This window comes from Mus musculus, chromosome 5 (genome assembly GCF_000001635.26).
Source record: "Mus musculus strain C57BL/6J chromosome 5, GRCm38.p6 C57BL/6J".
Taxonomy (NCBI): Eukaryota; Metazoa; Chordata; class Mammalia; order Rodentia; family Muridae; genus Mus; species Mus musculus.
The window spans coordinates 74,016,547-74,031,502 of NC_000071.6; the positions used below are offsets into that span (position 1 = coordinate 74,016,547).

The window sequence follows — 14,956 nt, forward strand, 5'->3', positions numbered from 1 at the left end:
AACAAGGCTATACTGGTTTAAAAGCAGGGGATGATTCTGTGGGATTGGAGTTCCCTTGTGTGCTTACTAACCAGGTCAAAAGTTCAAACCCCAGGCAGAATGCAAGCCATTACCTCAGACAGTGGGTGATGGAGGTGTTCTGTTCCACATCGACAGAGAGGTCAAGAAAATCTTCATCTTTGCTACTCACCTGAAGCAAAAGAAAAAGGGGGGGAGGGGGTTAGGTACAAAATACACAGCAGACACCGCAGCTAAGACTTTGAGCATTTAAGGGAGCCTGACATGTGATAGCAAAATAAAGTCACATGTGGCTATGAACACTCACAGAACCAGAGTTCGTTCAGAACGTCTCAACCTAATCCCAATTCAACGTCATTCCTTTCACAGTTCTGATTTAAGACACGGCAACTAAAACTCAACCAGGTTTCTCTTCCTCTTCCTCCATGTTCCTTATTGTTGCCACCAATGAGTACTAGACAGGAATCTATCTAGCCCACACATGGAGAGGATGGGGACAGAAAACGTCCAAGAGATAAGAAATCTCCACCCACACAGTGGCCCTTCACCAAGTCCAGTTCCTTGAAGTCCCTTCCTCCATTGCCCATTCAAGCCCTGTGGGACCAGAAAGCTGGACTGCTGTGCTAATTCCCACTAAGCTGTCCTTCCAGAAGTGGTCACCATGTGCAGAGTCCTGTGCTGTCATTCCTGAGCTGGTCACACAGCCCATCCTGATACAGGCCACTATCAGCTAAACCTGCTCACTGCTTCAGTTGTTCCCCGGACCTTCACATGTCAATCAAAGCTCCCGGAGTGACTTCTTACTTGCCACTCACTCACCAACAACCCTGAGGTTTTATAGTTTTGATGGTGGACTGGGAGGAATGAGCTGGCCCAGCAACAAACTCAAAATGTTCAGTCTGCCAGTGGGAAAATGAAGACCACACTCATTTAAAAGACAGCATTGACCCTAAGCCAACACTCTTTGCAGGAGTTATAATAATACATCACAGTTGTACTGGAGCCTCAGCGATACAACAGTAGCTGACAGCAAACATTGGAGGACTGATACAACCACGTGGCATAATATATTTTCCATTTCCCTTGCTAAAGCTCAGAAGGTTGGCTCTGGCAATAAGTAACTAAGGTCCTGGTTTATTAATATGTGTGCGCTCGGCTCTGCTTCTGCCCTTGGGGTACCGAGACTGTTTTCAGTGTGACAGTTCTTCTCTGTTCTGGGAAGTGAAACAGCTCTTCTAGACAATATTCAGTGAAGCAGCTCTCTTTTATTAGGGGGTAACAAAGGCTGTATAAATCTTAGAGAGTGGGAAGGAGTTTTCAGGGTGAGTTTACATTATTGGCTGGGGCTGAAGTATTGGGAATTCTTTATTTGCATGAAGAGGGATTCTAGGGGCTTAAACCTGTAATTTGGCCATCAGGGGAATGTGTCTACCTCAATGAGGGTTGTGGGGCTAAGAACCCTGGGGTATGCAGGCCCACAACAGGGAGGGGACAATCCTTACTCCTGACAGCCTCAAGATGAGATTTTCAGGGTTTGGATATGTCTCAAACACACTCTTGCTCCAGGTCTGTGCCGTGTCCCATATCCTGCTCCGCACCCGCACTACACTTGCCCCACATCTCCCCGTTTTTGTTTTATTTGAACTCAGAGATTAGCCCGCCTCTGACTCCTAAGTACTGAGATTAAAGGCATGCACCATCATGTCTAGCAGGAAGAGGATTCATTAAGCCAAAAAGGAATCCTGTGGAAATCCAGATCATCAGCAATGGTGAATATTTGTGTGAATGAAGATATGGATTGATTGCCATTCTTGCTTTGCCTTTCAAAATAATACTCGTGCCCAGTAGTGGTGCTGGGGCTGGTGCTGGTGGTGGGGATTGTGGTGGTGCTGGTGATTGTGGGGTACTGGTGGTGGTGATGGTAGTGGTACTGGTACTGGAGATGGTGGTGGTGCTGTTGCTGTTGCAGTTTAAGGGGGATACACAGGTTGAACATGCACATCAGTAGACAGAAGAGTAAGGACCACCTTTTGCAAGTGCTATGCTTAGTTACTGACATAATTTCCAGTATGCAAGAGACACACAATAAAATGCATACTACATGAATTGCTCAACTGAAGATGAACTGAACGAAGACTAAGATACCTAAGTCAGTGGCCTCTCAGAGGCAGAAATATGAATCTCCTTCTTTTAAATACATATTCCCTTTTCACATTTGCTCACAAATATTATGTATTTAAATAAAGCATTCTCTTAACTGAAACAGCGCCTCTCTGGGAGAAAAATTCAAGAACTATGGCCAAGTAGAGTCACACTAAAATTATATGAGGTTGGGAATAAAGAGGCAGGGAAACAAACCATTCTGTGAGATGAGATGTGACTCACTTTGGGTTTAACTGTTTCTGGAGAAAGGTGGGATCCTCATTAAGACACAGAAGAAAGTTGCTACACTGTGCTCTGTTCTGAAGACAAAGAGCTCCCAGGATGAGAGCGATAACGCTCTGTTCAGTAAGTCCACCTTGGCGGGGAGATCAAAGTCCTATCAGGATTTTTTTCTATCCATGCCCCAAGAAGTCACAGTCCAAATGAGGCACAGTTAAGAACTATACCGCGGAGGTATTTAAATGTTTGACAAGGTGGAGCTGAGTTTGTTTGTTGGTTGGTGGAGATGGTTAGAGGATTTTTGAGGTGGGGGGAGGGAGTGGGGGGGGTGGGGGGAGGAGAGGTCTTTTCTTCAAGCAAGCTGCCAGGAAAGCATATTCTTCCCCCACACAAGGATCTGGTCGAAGGGAAAATACAGCTTGTCTCCAAGGAAACGCATCACTAAAAGATTCCAGCACTCTCAGCATGAAAAGCCTACAATCACTTCTCCTTTCTTCTCTTAATTCTGACCGTGGTATCCTTCCCTCAAAAAAAAAAAAAAAGCAGCTCCCCACCTTAAAAAGAAGAGAAAGAGACCCTACTTGCTCAGTTTTAAATAACTATAACTCATTAATATTAATTTAAATAACTATAACTCAGCCTAAAGGCCATATTTACATCATGAGTGAGTGTGGCCATCTTTAAATGTGTGTCTACCTCTCCCGATACCTTGCCTGAGTTAGTGGGAAAGCTAATAGTGTCTTAGGACTCCACTAAGATGACACTGCCGTGACTGGTACCCAAGGATGGACTGCTGCCCACCTGAAAGCCTGGCCTCAACTTCCACTGAGTGCATGAGCAACCTCCTGCCTCAGCTGGCTCCACCCCAGATCTGTGAGGGTCTCAGAGGCTCTGCTGGAGCCGTAGGAACCTCTGAAAAGTAAGCAATAAGAGCTGAAGAACTGGTATAGTTAATAAAAGAGTTCTTTGCATATTTGTTTGGCCCCAGCAACAAATATAAAATCTTAAAGCCACAGAGAATCCCTGAAAAGCCACAGATCTTGCAAGGCATAAAAATCTCAGCTTTACATAGAAAGAAGAATTAAAATAAACAACTTCAAGATTAAGCTCCAACTGACCTAATAAATCTTATGAAGCAACAAAGGAACAACCATGGGAGCAGTCAGACTCCAGTGGAAAATCCTGAAACCCTGATCCAGAAGTGCCCTTGTCAAGGTTGTGTGGACAAGTGAGCTCTGATTACCCCTTAAAATAGGCCCTCCAGATCCATGGCAGAGGAGACCATTTGTCTCCATAGATCCTTCATTTGGCATCTGGGCCGCAATCATAGGCAACGCTCTACCAAGAGAGAATGGGCAGGAAATCAGCCATTGTCCTCAGAACTTGAAGGCTGGTACAGAGGTTTTCCACAACTTGAGGAACAAGAAGAGATTGAAGGGGGCCGTGGGGGGGGGGGGGGCGGGCAAAGGCAAGGTGCCCCAAGGGCTAATTTGCTACCCAGGATCAAGAACAGATTAATCCACTGTGACATTTCACAGATGGGGGTCTTAACAATTCTGACTATATTGAGTGGACAGTCTGCCCCAGGACAGAACTCAAAGGGGGTCCCCAAAGGAAAGTTAGGTTCTTGGATTTTATTAAATCGTCTATGAAACCCAGTCCTGCACTTTCAACAAGCAGGAGAAGCCCAGAGGCCATGCACTTTCTTAGAAAGTCCAAGGCTTTCTAACAATTTGAGCTGGCTAAAAATGGAATGCGTCCTTGGGAGATTGGGTTCCCTGCCTCTGGCCAGTGTCCATTGGGTGATGGTGACCAACTGGCTGGGACACCATGGAGCATACCCGGGCATGGGTAGAACAAGGATTGGGTGATTCCTAGGAGTCTGTCCAGATCTGGGATCTAAGAAATAGTGGGGACGATTCAAGTGACCAATAAAGAAAAGTATACATATTTTTTTCTTGTCTCATATATATATTATATCATATGTGTGTATACCTTGTCACATGTGTGTGTGTGTGAGTGAGTGAGTGTGTGTGTGAGTGTGTGTGTGTGAGTGTGTGTGTGTGTGTGTGTGTATTCAAATGATTTAATCAAGGGGGAGGGTTAAAGATTGTTATCTCTGGATTCTGAATAGTCCATCACAAAGAAATAATAAGTGTCATAGTGGATATATTAATTGTTAAGATTTGCTTTATATAATGTATACAGTTTCAAGACACCAAATCATTGTCTGATTTATACATTAGATGCCACTTTAAAATAATAAATAAAGATGTAAGTCTTTAATTCTGTTTTCATTTTCATTGTTGTTTTATGCTATAAGGGTGTTTTGCATGCATGTATGGCTAGGCACAACATTCATGCTCAGTGCCTATAAAAGCCAGAAGAGAGCTTTAGATCCACTAGAACTGGAGTTACAGGTAGTTCTCAGCAAGAGTAGGAAGTATTCTTAATCACTAAGCCATTTCTCCTGTTTCTGTTTATTTTGTGAGATTTTTGCCTACACATATGTATCAAGTGCATGCAGTGCCCACCGAGGACAGAAGGGGGTGTGAGAGCCCCTAGAATTGGAGCTGCAGATGGTTGCAAGCAGCCCTGTGGGTGCTGGGACCAAACCTAGTTCCTCTGCCAAAGCAGCAAGTGCTCTAACCACTGAGCATCTCTCCAGCCCCAGGATGTGCACTTAAAATCAATATAGAGATCGTTCTGCCCTCCAGAAAGAGACACTATAACATATAGACAGTTCCAATCCTCTTAGAACAAATACTTCCATATGATTGAAGAACTAGAGTGGAATATTTGGATGCAGGTTCCTGTCTGAGCTAACCCTTCAGGAAATAAGCTCAGACTTCTGAGGCGTGAATACTTAATGCAACATTTGCATGCGAGGGATCACTTGTTCTGTTTGTAAGGTTTTGTTTTGTTTTGTTTTGTTTTGTTTTAAGCTATGAATATGGCTGAGCCTACTATCAGAGTCATCCTGAAAATCCACACAGAATGCTGCCGAGGTGGTTTTACTAACAATGTCCAATCATATCCGCAAAGGAGGGGTCAGCGGTGGGTGTGCTACAGACGTCCCACCTGCCAAGCCAGAACGCAGTGCCACACTGCTCTGCTTCCGGCCTCACAAGCACACAGACTAGCCTGCGCTTCCTTCATAGGGTCTGATTATTCATCTTGTCCTTCAGATCGGGTTTTGTGGTGGAAATCAGAGAAACAAGGTGATCATGCATGCCCAGTCTTCATCTCTCTACACAGCGGTGTGTGTTGGAAAGCCATTCAGTGAATATAAGAACACTTACACAGCCACTACATAGCAAAGGGGATGTCAGAGGGGTACATGCTAAGAGCGCTCACACGAGTGCTGAAGAGACAGCTCAGTGGGTCAGAGCTCTTCCTGACAAGCATGAAGACCTTCCTTCAGAACTCTAGCACCCCCACATAAAAGCAGGTGTGGCTATATGCTCTCATGAATGTACCCCAGTACTAAGTGATCACTGAAGCTTGCTAGCCACAGCCTGAGGAAGAAACAACAGCCTCCTGGTTCAGTAAGAGACTCTTTCTCAAGGGACTAAGGTAGAATGCAATAGAGGAAGACACCTGACATCCTCATCTGGTCTCCATATATATCCACGCATTCACCTCATGACTGCCTGCACACACATGTGTACACACACACACACACACAAACACACACATGTATATATGTATATATGTGTGTGTGTGTATATAATACATATTACATATACACATATAGTATATATATAATACAAAAGGAAAGAAAGAGAGAGAAAGAAAGAAAGGAAGGAAGGAAGGAAGGAAGAAAGAAAGAAAGAAAGAAAGAAAGAAAGAAAGAAAGAAAGAAAGAAAGAAAGAAAGGAAGGAAGGAAGGAAGGAAGAAAGGAAGGAAGGAAGAGAGAAAGAAAGAAAGAGACAAAGGGAGAAATAGAATGCTTACATAGTAGAATGTGCGCATAGGTTGTAAACTATAGCATCTTGAGGACTGGACAAATTCTAAAGATGTCAATGATGAACATAATCTGCTATCTCATAAATATACTTTCATGAGACACAGGATAGAGAAACATGAATTCTGTGGCTAGATTTTATGTTTTACAATATCCATGACAGCATTGTTCACAGTATTTTCCCCAAAGTAAAAATGACCAGAGAGCCACCAACCATAAAGTCAGTGAACGATGAATGATGTCATCATTCATCCAGTAAATCACGACATGGCAGTGACAAAGAGTGAGCTAGCTCATCACACCAAGACGCAGTGAACCTCACCAGGGATGCTACCCAAAGGAACCAAGACACAAAAGGCTACAGTGGACATTCATGTAAAGAGCAAAATAAGCCAAAGTGAAGCATGACTGTGAAGGGTGTGGAGAAAAATAATGATTCCCGGCAGATATGCAGAGAATGGAGAGATCAGGATGAATGCAGACTCTCACAGAAACGTGGTTTTACAAATATGTTGATCCCTGAACATACAAGACAACATATGAGAGAGGGTCAATTTGACTAAAAACTAGTGGGGGGAAAATGTTTAAAAAAAAAATTACATCTCAAATTCCAAACAACAAAGAGTAAGCTGCTTGGTTACTGCAAAAAAGCAAAACAGAGTTGTAACTAAACGCTAACAAAGCTCACCACCACCATGTGAGAACCAACTGGCTTTACCTGGCACACCTGAAGATACGCATGTTCTATGACCAGCAATTCTGTGCCTGAGGGATACCCTAGAAAGAAGTTGCTTGCATGCACACACACACACACACACACACACACACACACACACACACACACACACACACTCATCAGATGTGTGTGAAAGAGTTTCCAGCACTGGCACTTAGAGAAAGCTAAACACCAGACTATCATCAAAGAATGGGAAAATAAACTGTGGTACATTCCTGAAATAAAATACTACACAACAATAAAAGAAACAATGAACCGCACTGTACACAATCAAATGGCTGAATCTTAAAAACACGAGAAAAACAACTTCAGGAGACTATCTGTATATGACTCTATACACACATATAAGTGTGAAGGTGCAGAATTAAGTATATGTCTAGGATTAAACATGTAGAAATATTATACCTAAAATCTCAAAGCAGGGGGCTAGAAAGAAGGCTCAGCAGTTAAGGCACCTGCTGCCCACTCAGAGGACCCAAATTCAGATCACACCACGCTAGACAGCTCACCGTCTCCAGCTCCAGAGGACCAGATGCCTCAAGCCTCCATGGGCACCTGCACCCACATGCCGACCCACACACCTACACATAACTAAAAATAATAAAATTTAATATTCTTTAAAACTGCAGAGCAAGTGCTAAGAATATATAAAGCTGAAAATAATGATGTACTCGGAGGTAGAGGGTGAGAGAGGGAGAAAAGTGAGATTGGACTCAGAGGGCGACAGAGTGAGGGATGTGCAAGGTTTTGTTTTTAAGATGCTGCTCCAAAATCAGCTTTTTCCAATGGAGAAGCACTGGGTACTTCAGCCATAATCCAGTAGCCCCATGCCCAGCAGTTGACCAACACAACACCTTCGTGGGGTTGTTGTTGTTGTTGTTGTTTGAGGGTTTTTTGCTTTTTTTTTTTTTTTTTTTTTTTTTAAGTTTTATTTTAGTTTTTCAAGACAGGGTTTCTCTGTATAGCCCTGGTTGTCCTGGAACAAACTCTGTAGACCAGGCTGGCCTCAAAACTCAGAAATCTGCCTGCCTCTGCCTCCCAAGTGCTGGGATTAAAGGCGTGTGCAACCACTGCCCTGCTTGCTTGGTTTTTGTTTGTTTGGCTGTTTGATTTGGTTTGGTCTTGTGGGCTTTTGTTTCCTCTTGGTTTTTTGTCCATTCTGATTTTCAGTTTTTGTTATGCTTTGTTTTAGGAGAAAGATTGAAAGAACGTGGGTAGAGAGATGGGGGTGATCTGGGAGGAGGTAGGGGAGGAGAAAAAGATGATCAAAATATACTGTATGAAAAACAAATTAGATAAAATACTGTTCCTATCCCTCCGTGCAAGTCTTTCAGTGGGCATGAGCAGAAGTCTTTCAGGGACGTCTCAGAAGCAGATCTACTAGAGAACTGCTGTCATTTTATTGTAAACGTTGGGTAAATGGGGAGCCAGTGAGATGGCTCACAAAAGGACAACAGGCAGAGGTAAGGGCTCTTCTACCAAGCCGATGACCTGAGTTCAATTCCCAGGTAGAAGGAGACACTGACATTTGAAAGTTGTCCTCTGACCTCCCAACATCACCTTGGCATCTGCGAGTACACACACAACACTCATATAATACACACTACACATACACACACACATATCATATACATATAAAATTTTAATTAGGTAAATAACATCACAAAGATGTTTTCAAAATCTAGAAAGTACTACAGGACAAGCAAACTGGTTTCTTCAACAAATTAATCACAAGAAGGAAAAAGGTGGGTGGGGGGGTAAATTATAGATTAACACACATGCTGGCATACGGATCATAAATTAATGAACACTTGGACTGGGGAGGTGGCTCAGTGGTTAATCACTTGCTGTGTAAGCAGGAGGACTCATAGTTTGGATTCCCAGAACCCACTTAAGTGCTGAGTGGGCATGGTCACCCACTTATCATTTCTGCCTTGAAAACAAGAGAATGGGGATCCCCAAAGCGAGCTGGCTCTGGAGATCAGCTGTATCAGGGAGCCCTGGGCTTTACAAAGAGCCCCAGAAGGATGATGAAAGATGGTTCTCACGTGCACTCATGCCGGCCACACACACACACACACACACACACACACACGCGCGCGCGAGCGCGCGCGCGCACGCGAAGATAGAAAATTGAAAAATATAATTAATCAACTGCTACAAAAACAGGACATAATCAGGCAGACTTCAACACTGAGCGAATAATAGCAGAACTCTTTTGAGGTGTGAAAATCGTATTGTGCTTTTTAAAAGACTTAATTTTTAATGATCTATACAGATAATAAATACACTGCAAGTGACATGATATCTGGAGAGTGCTTATAAAATAAACCAGGTGGAGGAGGGAGAGGTGTGGAAGGAGAGGAAATGAAGGTGAGCCGGAGTTAGCTCATCAATCCTCGGGCAGGCACACACACACACACACACACACACACACACCATGCACTGTACTGTTCTCAGTTTTTGTAGCCGCTTGAATTTTCCTGAAACAAGAAAGTAAAAAGGGACAGAAAATGGAGAGGGCAGAGATCCAGACTGTGTAAGACTGTGCCGAAGACGCTTTGGTGGCTACATTTGTAAATTCTCAATTCTCAATTTGTAAATTCTCTAGACTTATATAATCACTTTTTTTTTTTTTTTTAGAAAAATGCTATAAATTTATCTTCTCCAGATGGGAAGAATACTTGTAATTTTTAGTCTCTATTTGACTTATTTGTGTTTTCTAACCATTTCTGTGAGGAATCCATCAGAATCTTGATTCAAGCACTGATGAAAAGGTCACCAAAAAGATTGTCAGAGAGGCATAGCCCACCCCCACCCCCGCCTCTCTTCGATGCTGAAGTTTGAATCTACATTTCTTAGCCACTGAGGGATCACAACTTGCAAAGGGCTGCTCTGACCTCCCAAAACTGTCATTGACCTTCCATTCAGAGAAGCTAGGGTATGCGGAGAAACGGAGCCTTTAAGTCGTGCATTTTGGTGGATGAGAAAGCTTGCTTCCACCAGAAGCACACCCTTGTCAGAAGCCAACAACGTAGACTCTGGACCTCAGAACTATAAGCCTCTACTCTTCGAGGGCTCCTCTCTCAAACTGTGGATTGTGACCCCACATGGCTTGACATAACAAAATGGGGGAGCTGCAGAAAATTTGGTAATGAAAGGGTTCCAACCACACAGTGGCCAAAATCAATCCAAATCAAACGCACGACGAAGCTGGGGCGTTTCTGACGGCCCTCACCCTTGTTACTCTGAGACATCCCTGAAGTCTTGGCTCTGAACCCACAACACACTCATTTAGCACCGTGTGCGCCAACATTGCTGCCTGAAACACGGGGGCTCGGCTCAGGTCTGAGAGGACTGTATTTTATAACTGCAATGCTTGTCCTGCAGTTTTCTGCTCTTATAAAAACAACGGTTGAATTATAGAAACACTTTATATTTTTCTGCCACCATTCCCTCGCAGGTAAGTATAAGATCAGTATATGACTTTTTGTTTTTTGTTTTTCATTTTTCAAGACAGGTTCTCTTCATGTAGCCCTGGATTCACTTTGTAGAGCAGGCTGCCCTTGAACTCACAGAGATCCACCTGTCTCTGCCTACTGAGTGCTGGGATTAAAGGCGTGCGCCACCATACCTGGCTAGGATGCTTGATTTAAAAATCTGCTCTTACAGTTACTGACTTGAGCTTCTTTTAAATATTGCTAAATGGGGGCTGGAGAGATGATTCCGTGGCTAGTGGCGTATGTTCTGCATACACACTGCTCTTGTTTAGGACCTGGATTTGGGTCCCAACACCTACATAAGGCAGCTCCTAGACCCCAGTTCCTGGGGATCCACGAGCCTCTTGTGTCCTCCAAAGGCCTCTGCTTGAATGTGGTACACATAAACTCACACAGGCACACACACATACACATAAAATAAAAATAAATTAAAACATCATTTAAAAGCACAAATAAAAAAATTACAAAATTAATGTCTTGGGATTGGGATAGGATGCCCAACACTTTATGAAATGGCCCTAAACACACTTCTGCCATTTTTTCCTATGTGTTTATGTGCAGCAGGGTTCTCAGCACTGATGGTTATAAAAATCAAAATATTGATCACCTCTGAAAAACACCAAAGGTATTCTGCCTCCCACAGCATCAAAGAGTCAGCCATGATTGAAATCTTTGTGTGAAAATAAACAAGTACACACATCCCATTAGAATGCAAATACAGTTTCAACGGTAATAAATGGTAAAATTATATGGACCCCAAAGAACAGTTGTAAAATAAATTTACGATTATTGTAAATGTTTGGTTTTTATGTCTACTTTATAAGCCAGTCATATAAAAATTTCTTGGGCTAAAAAGAGGTCACAAGTAGAAGGAAAAAAAAAAAAAAAGCTAAGAAGCCCTGGTTTAAATCACCCTGAGGGATGGCCGTGCAAACAGCCAAACAGCAGTGGGGTGGACCATGGCGAGGGGCCTTTAGCAGATCCTGCTAAAAGCTACTTATCTCTTCTCCCCAGAAAAATGTATATTCATCCAGGTCTGTCTGAATCAAGAAATCTGACAGTTCTAAAGGGACATACAGACTTTCTGTGGGTTTAGCAGTTGGGATAAATGACAGATGGCATCCATTACATACTTTGCTGTATGTCAAGTACATCTCAAATTAAACAGCCGCCACCAAATCCACTCTTCTCAGACACCAGAGGAATAATGTACTCACCAGCCCTGCTTTACAGACCAGGACAGGAAGACAGAGAAGAAAACGGCAATGTCATGGGGAAGTTGCAAAAGTCTTTGAGAGTCAGGGTTAGCACAGAAACTCAGGCAGCTGGGCTAGCCAAACATGAAGCCCCTCTCAAAGTTAAACAAGCAAATATGTCACTCTGAGTCACTCCCTAGAGAAGATAGCCTTAAATCCAAATGGCTTTAAGGGCCTTCCATGTGCCAGATACAACCAAGTACACAGAATCATTCGAAAGCCAAAATAACACTGCACCGGGCCTCTCACCTATCCAGCGGAATACAAACGGGAGTCAATCTTCCTTTCGCTCTAAGGATACACCACAGTGGACTCCCAAGAAGTGAAGGCAGTGGTCTCCGCATCACCCCTGAGCTCTTCATGGTGAGAACCTTATTAAGTGGGTCACGGTCTAGTCCAATACTTCGGTGTTTAGCCTTAACATCCACCCATGGAATACAGTAACCCAACATCTTGTCTCCCAGCAGGTGGAGGCGGAGAAAGGGGTGGGTGGAGCAAGCTGGCTAGCCAATAAGTGAGTGCCAGATACTTGTCTCCAACACTGAGAGAAACATCACAAGGAACCCACAATTCCAAGAGTTTGCGCCTGACCGTCCAAGGTATAATAAATAGGATAGTCCACACGTACTGAAAACAACAGTAAGCACGAGATATCTCAATACACATATACAAGGAAGATGGACCCCACCACCACCACCACCACCCACTCACCCACCCGCCCAGCCAGTACTCACAGTTTCACAGTTCAAGCATCGAGTTTCGTTAGTGAGTGTTCCCTGAAAAATCTCGTGGACCCAGGTGAGTTCTGGCTTATTGTTCTCGGCTGGTTCGTTCATGTTGCCGTTTTTTAACTTCCCGTTTTGTTTTTCCTGTTTCTTCTCTTCCTGCAGGATGTCCGCAATAGTGTTTAGCAAATAATTTAAGAACTCGTGAGCATCCTGCTGCATGTAGTTATCAAAGAGATCTGGAAAGGAGAAAGTCATCATTTCACACTCTGCGTCTTCAAGAGCAAACAGACGTATTTAGCTTTGCGCGACAAGCTTCAGTAACGATATCCAAAGACTGGGCAGGCGCGGCATACAAATGTACTTTGTCTCAACTGTGCAATTACAAGGGAGTAACTTCCCAGAGTTTCCTACCACCCACCAAAAACTAGTATCCCTTAGCTCCCTCTAGTCATGTACAACAATGATCCAAAGTTTAACTCATTCTAGAAAAAGAACCAAAATTATGAGACAAAAACCTTGATTAAATATCTATTGGTTTTGCCTGCATGCATGCAGTGTGTGGGTGGGTGGGAGGAGCACACATGGGGGCAAGTGCACACTTGTGTACGTGTGAGGATTAAGAGGGCAGAGGCTGACACTGGCATCTTCCTCAATCACTCTCCACCTTGTCTGTTAAGAAAGGGTCTCTCCCTAACATGCTAACTCCGGCACTCACTTATTGGCTAGCCAGCTTGTTCTGCCCACCCCCTTCTCCACCTCCACCTGCCAGGATTACAAGCAGGCTACCACACCTGCCAGGCTGGCTTTGCACGCTGGGAATCTGAACTCCAATCCTCTTACTTGCTTGAGTACTTTATCTACTGAACTCCTAGATAGCGATTCTTAATATGTGACCTCCAGTGACTAATTAGTCATTGAGTCATTTTTGCCATAGCAACTAAATGCCATTCCCGAGAGCCACATTAAACCTAAGGCCAGCCTGGAAGACTCTTACATAAAAGATGAAAGAATTGTGAAGTATATGCGAACAGATAACGTTCCCACAGAACGCAAATGCCCTAAGCCTACTGCTGACCCTGCTGTCAGGACAAGCAAGCAGCTAGAAGCCTCTACTGCTAGGCCAACAGCTTGCAGCTGCTCATCATTGCTATCACGGCTCACCCCCGGCTCACCCCTGCTCCTTCTTTATTCAAATCCCGTTTATTCTAGCATACATCAATATTACAACTTCTAAAGCTAGCTATCAAACTAAACAAAACTTTGTAAAACAAACACTGGGTGACTAAGTTCACTGGAGTAAGTTAGAATTTGGGGCAGATACAACTTGCCACATGAAATAGTCCGATAATCAGTGTAAAACTTCTGGAATTTACGACATGTTTCTATCACAGTTTCCCTCCAAAAAAGGTGCTGATTGGAAACCTTGCACTGACTTTTGTAGCATTGCTGTCCTCACCACTGACCAAGCAGCCAACCAAGTTAACTCAGAGGAGGAAGGATTTGTTTGGGCTCGAAGTTCCAGAGGGTTCCACTCCTGCTTGTTCAGCCCCAGGCCATGGCAGAAGCTACCCACCTCAGGGTGCACAGGAGGCAGAGAATGAGAGAAGAACTAGGAACCAGGTGTCCCCTTCAAAGGCTCACTCCTGTGATCTACTTTATAGCTTCATCCCAGATCCTAAAGTCCCCATGATCTTCTGGAACATCATCCCCAGCAGAGAACCAGCAACCTCAGACTGAACACACAGGTCCCACCCAAACTGTAGTCCCGAGTTACTTCTAACACGCCAGGGCCTCTTTAGGTAGCGTGTGCTTGCTCCGTTCACAGTTCGGAAGGTAGTGCTGTTCTGCTCAGAGAGTCATCAACATATTTCACCCTAGGGGTACAGCGCTCAAGGTCTGCCTTGGACAGTTTTATTTTACCCTTACAATCCTTCCCCAGAGTGCAGCATGTTGAAAGAAAGAAAGAAAGAAAGAAAGAAAGAAAGAAAGAAAGAAAGAAAGAAAGAAAGGAAGGAAGGAAGGAAGGAAGGAAGGAAGGAAGGAAGGAAGGAAGGAAGGAAGGAAGGAAGGAAGGAAGGAGAAAAGGAAGAAAAGGAAAGAAATCATTCTAAATGGGATGTCAAATATCAAATTTTGTTTGTTTGTTTCACATATAATGGGAAAAGAAGAAATGTCTTCTGCTGAGCAATGGCTGTGCACTGCTTTAGTCCCAGCACTCCAGAGGCAGATGCAGAGACAGGGGACTCTCTGTGAGTTTAAGGCCAGCCCGGTCTATCGATCGAGTCCTAAGACAGCCAGGGACTAAATTAATTAATTTATTAAATTAATAAAAGGGAGAGGATAAATTAACTGATTAATTAAGTTTCAT

At 43.7% G+C, this 14,956-nt stretch overlaps 1 protein-coding gene across 3 annotated transcripts in view; it reads right to left on the bottom strand.

Moving 5' to 3' along the window:
- The window catches only part of Usp46 (ubiquitin specific peptidase 46), a 69,686-nt gene that overhangs the window by 17,821 nt on the left and 36,909 nt on the right, over positions 1 to 14,956 (bottom strand). For all 3 annotated transcript variants that reach the window (XM_006504268.4, XM_006504269.2, NM_177561.3), the window contains 2 exons: positions 12,595 to 12,824; positions 114 to 190 (listed from right to left, as the gene is read on the bottom strand). In XM_006504268.4, coding sequence (XP_006504331.1) covers positions 114 to 190; positions 12,595 to 12,824 — 307 coding nt within the window. The remainder of the gene's footprint in view (positions 1 to 113; positions 191 to 12,594; positions 12,825 to 14,956) is intronic.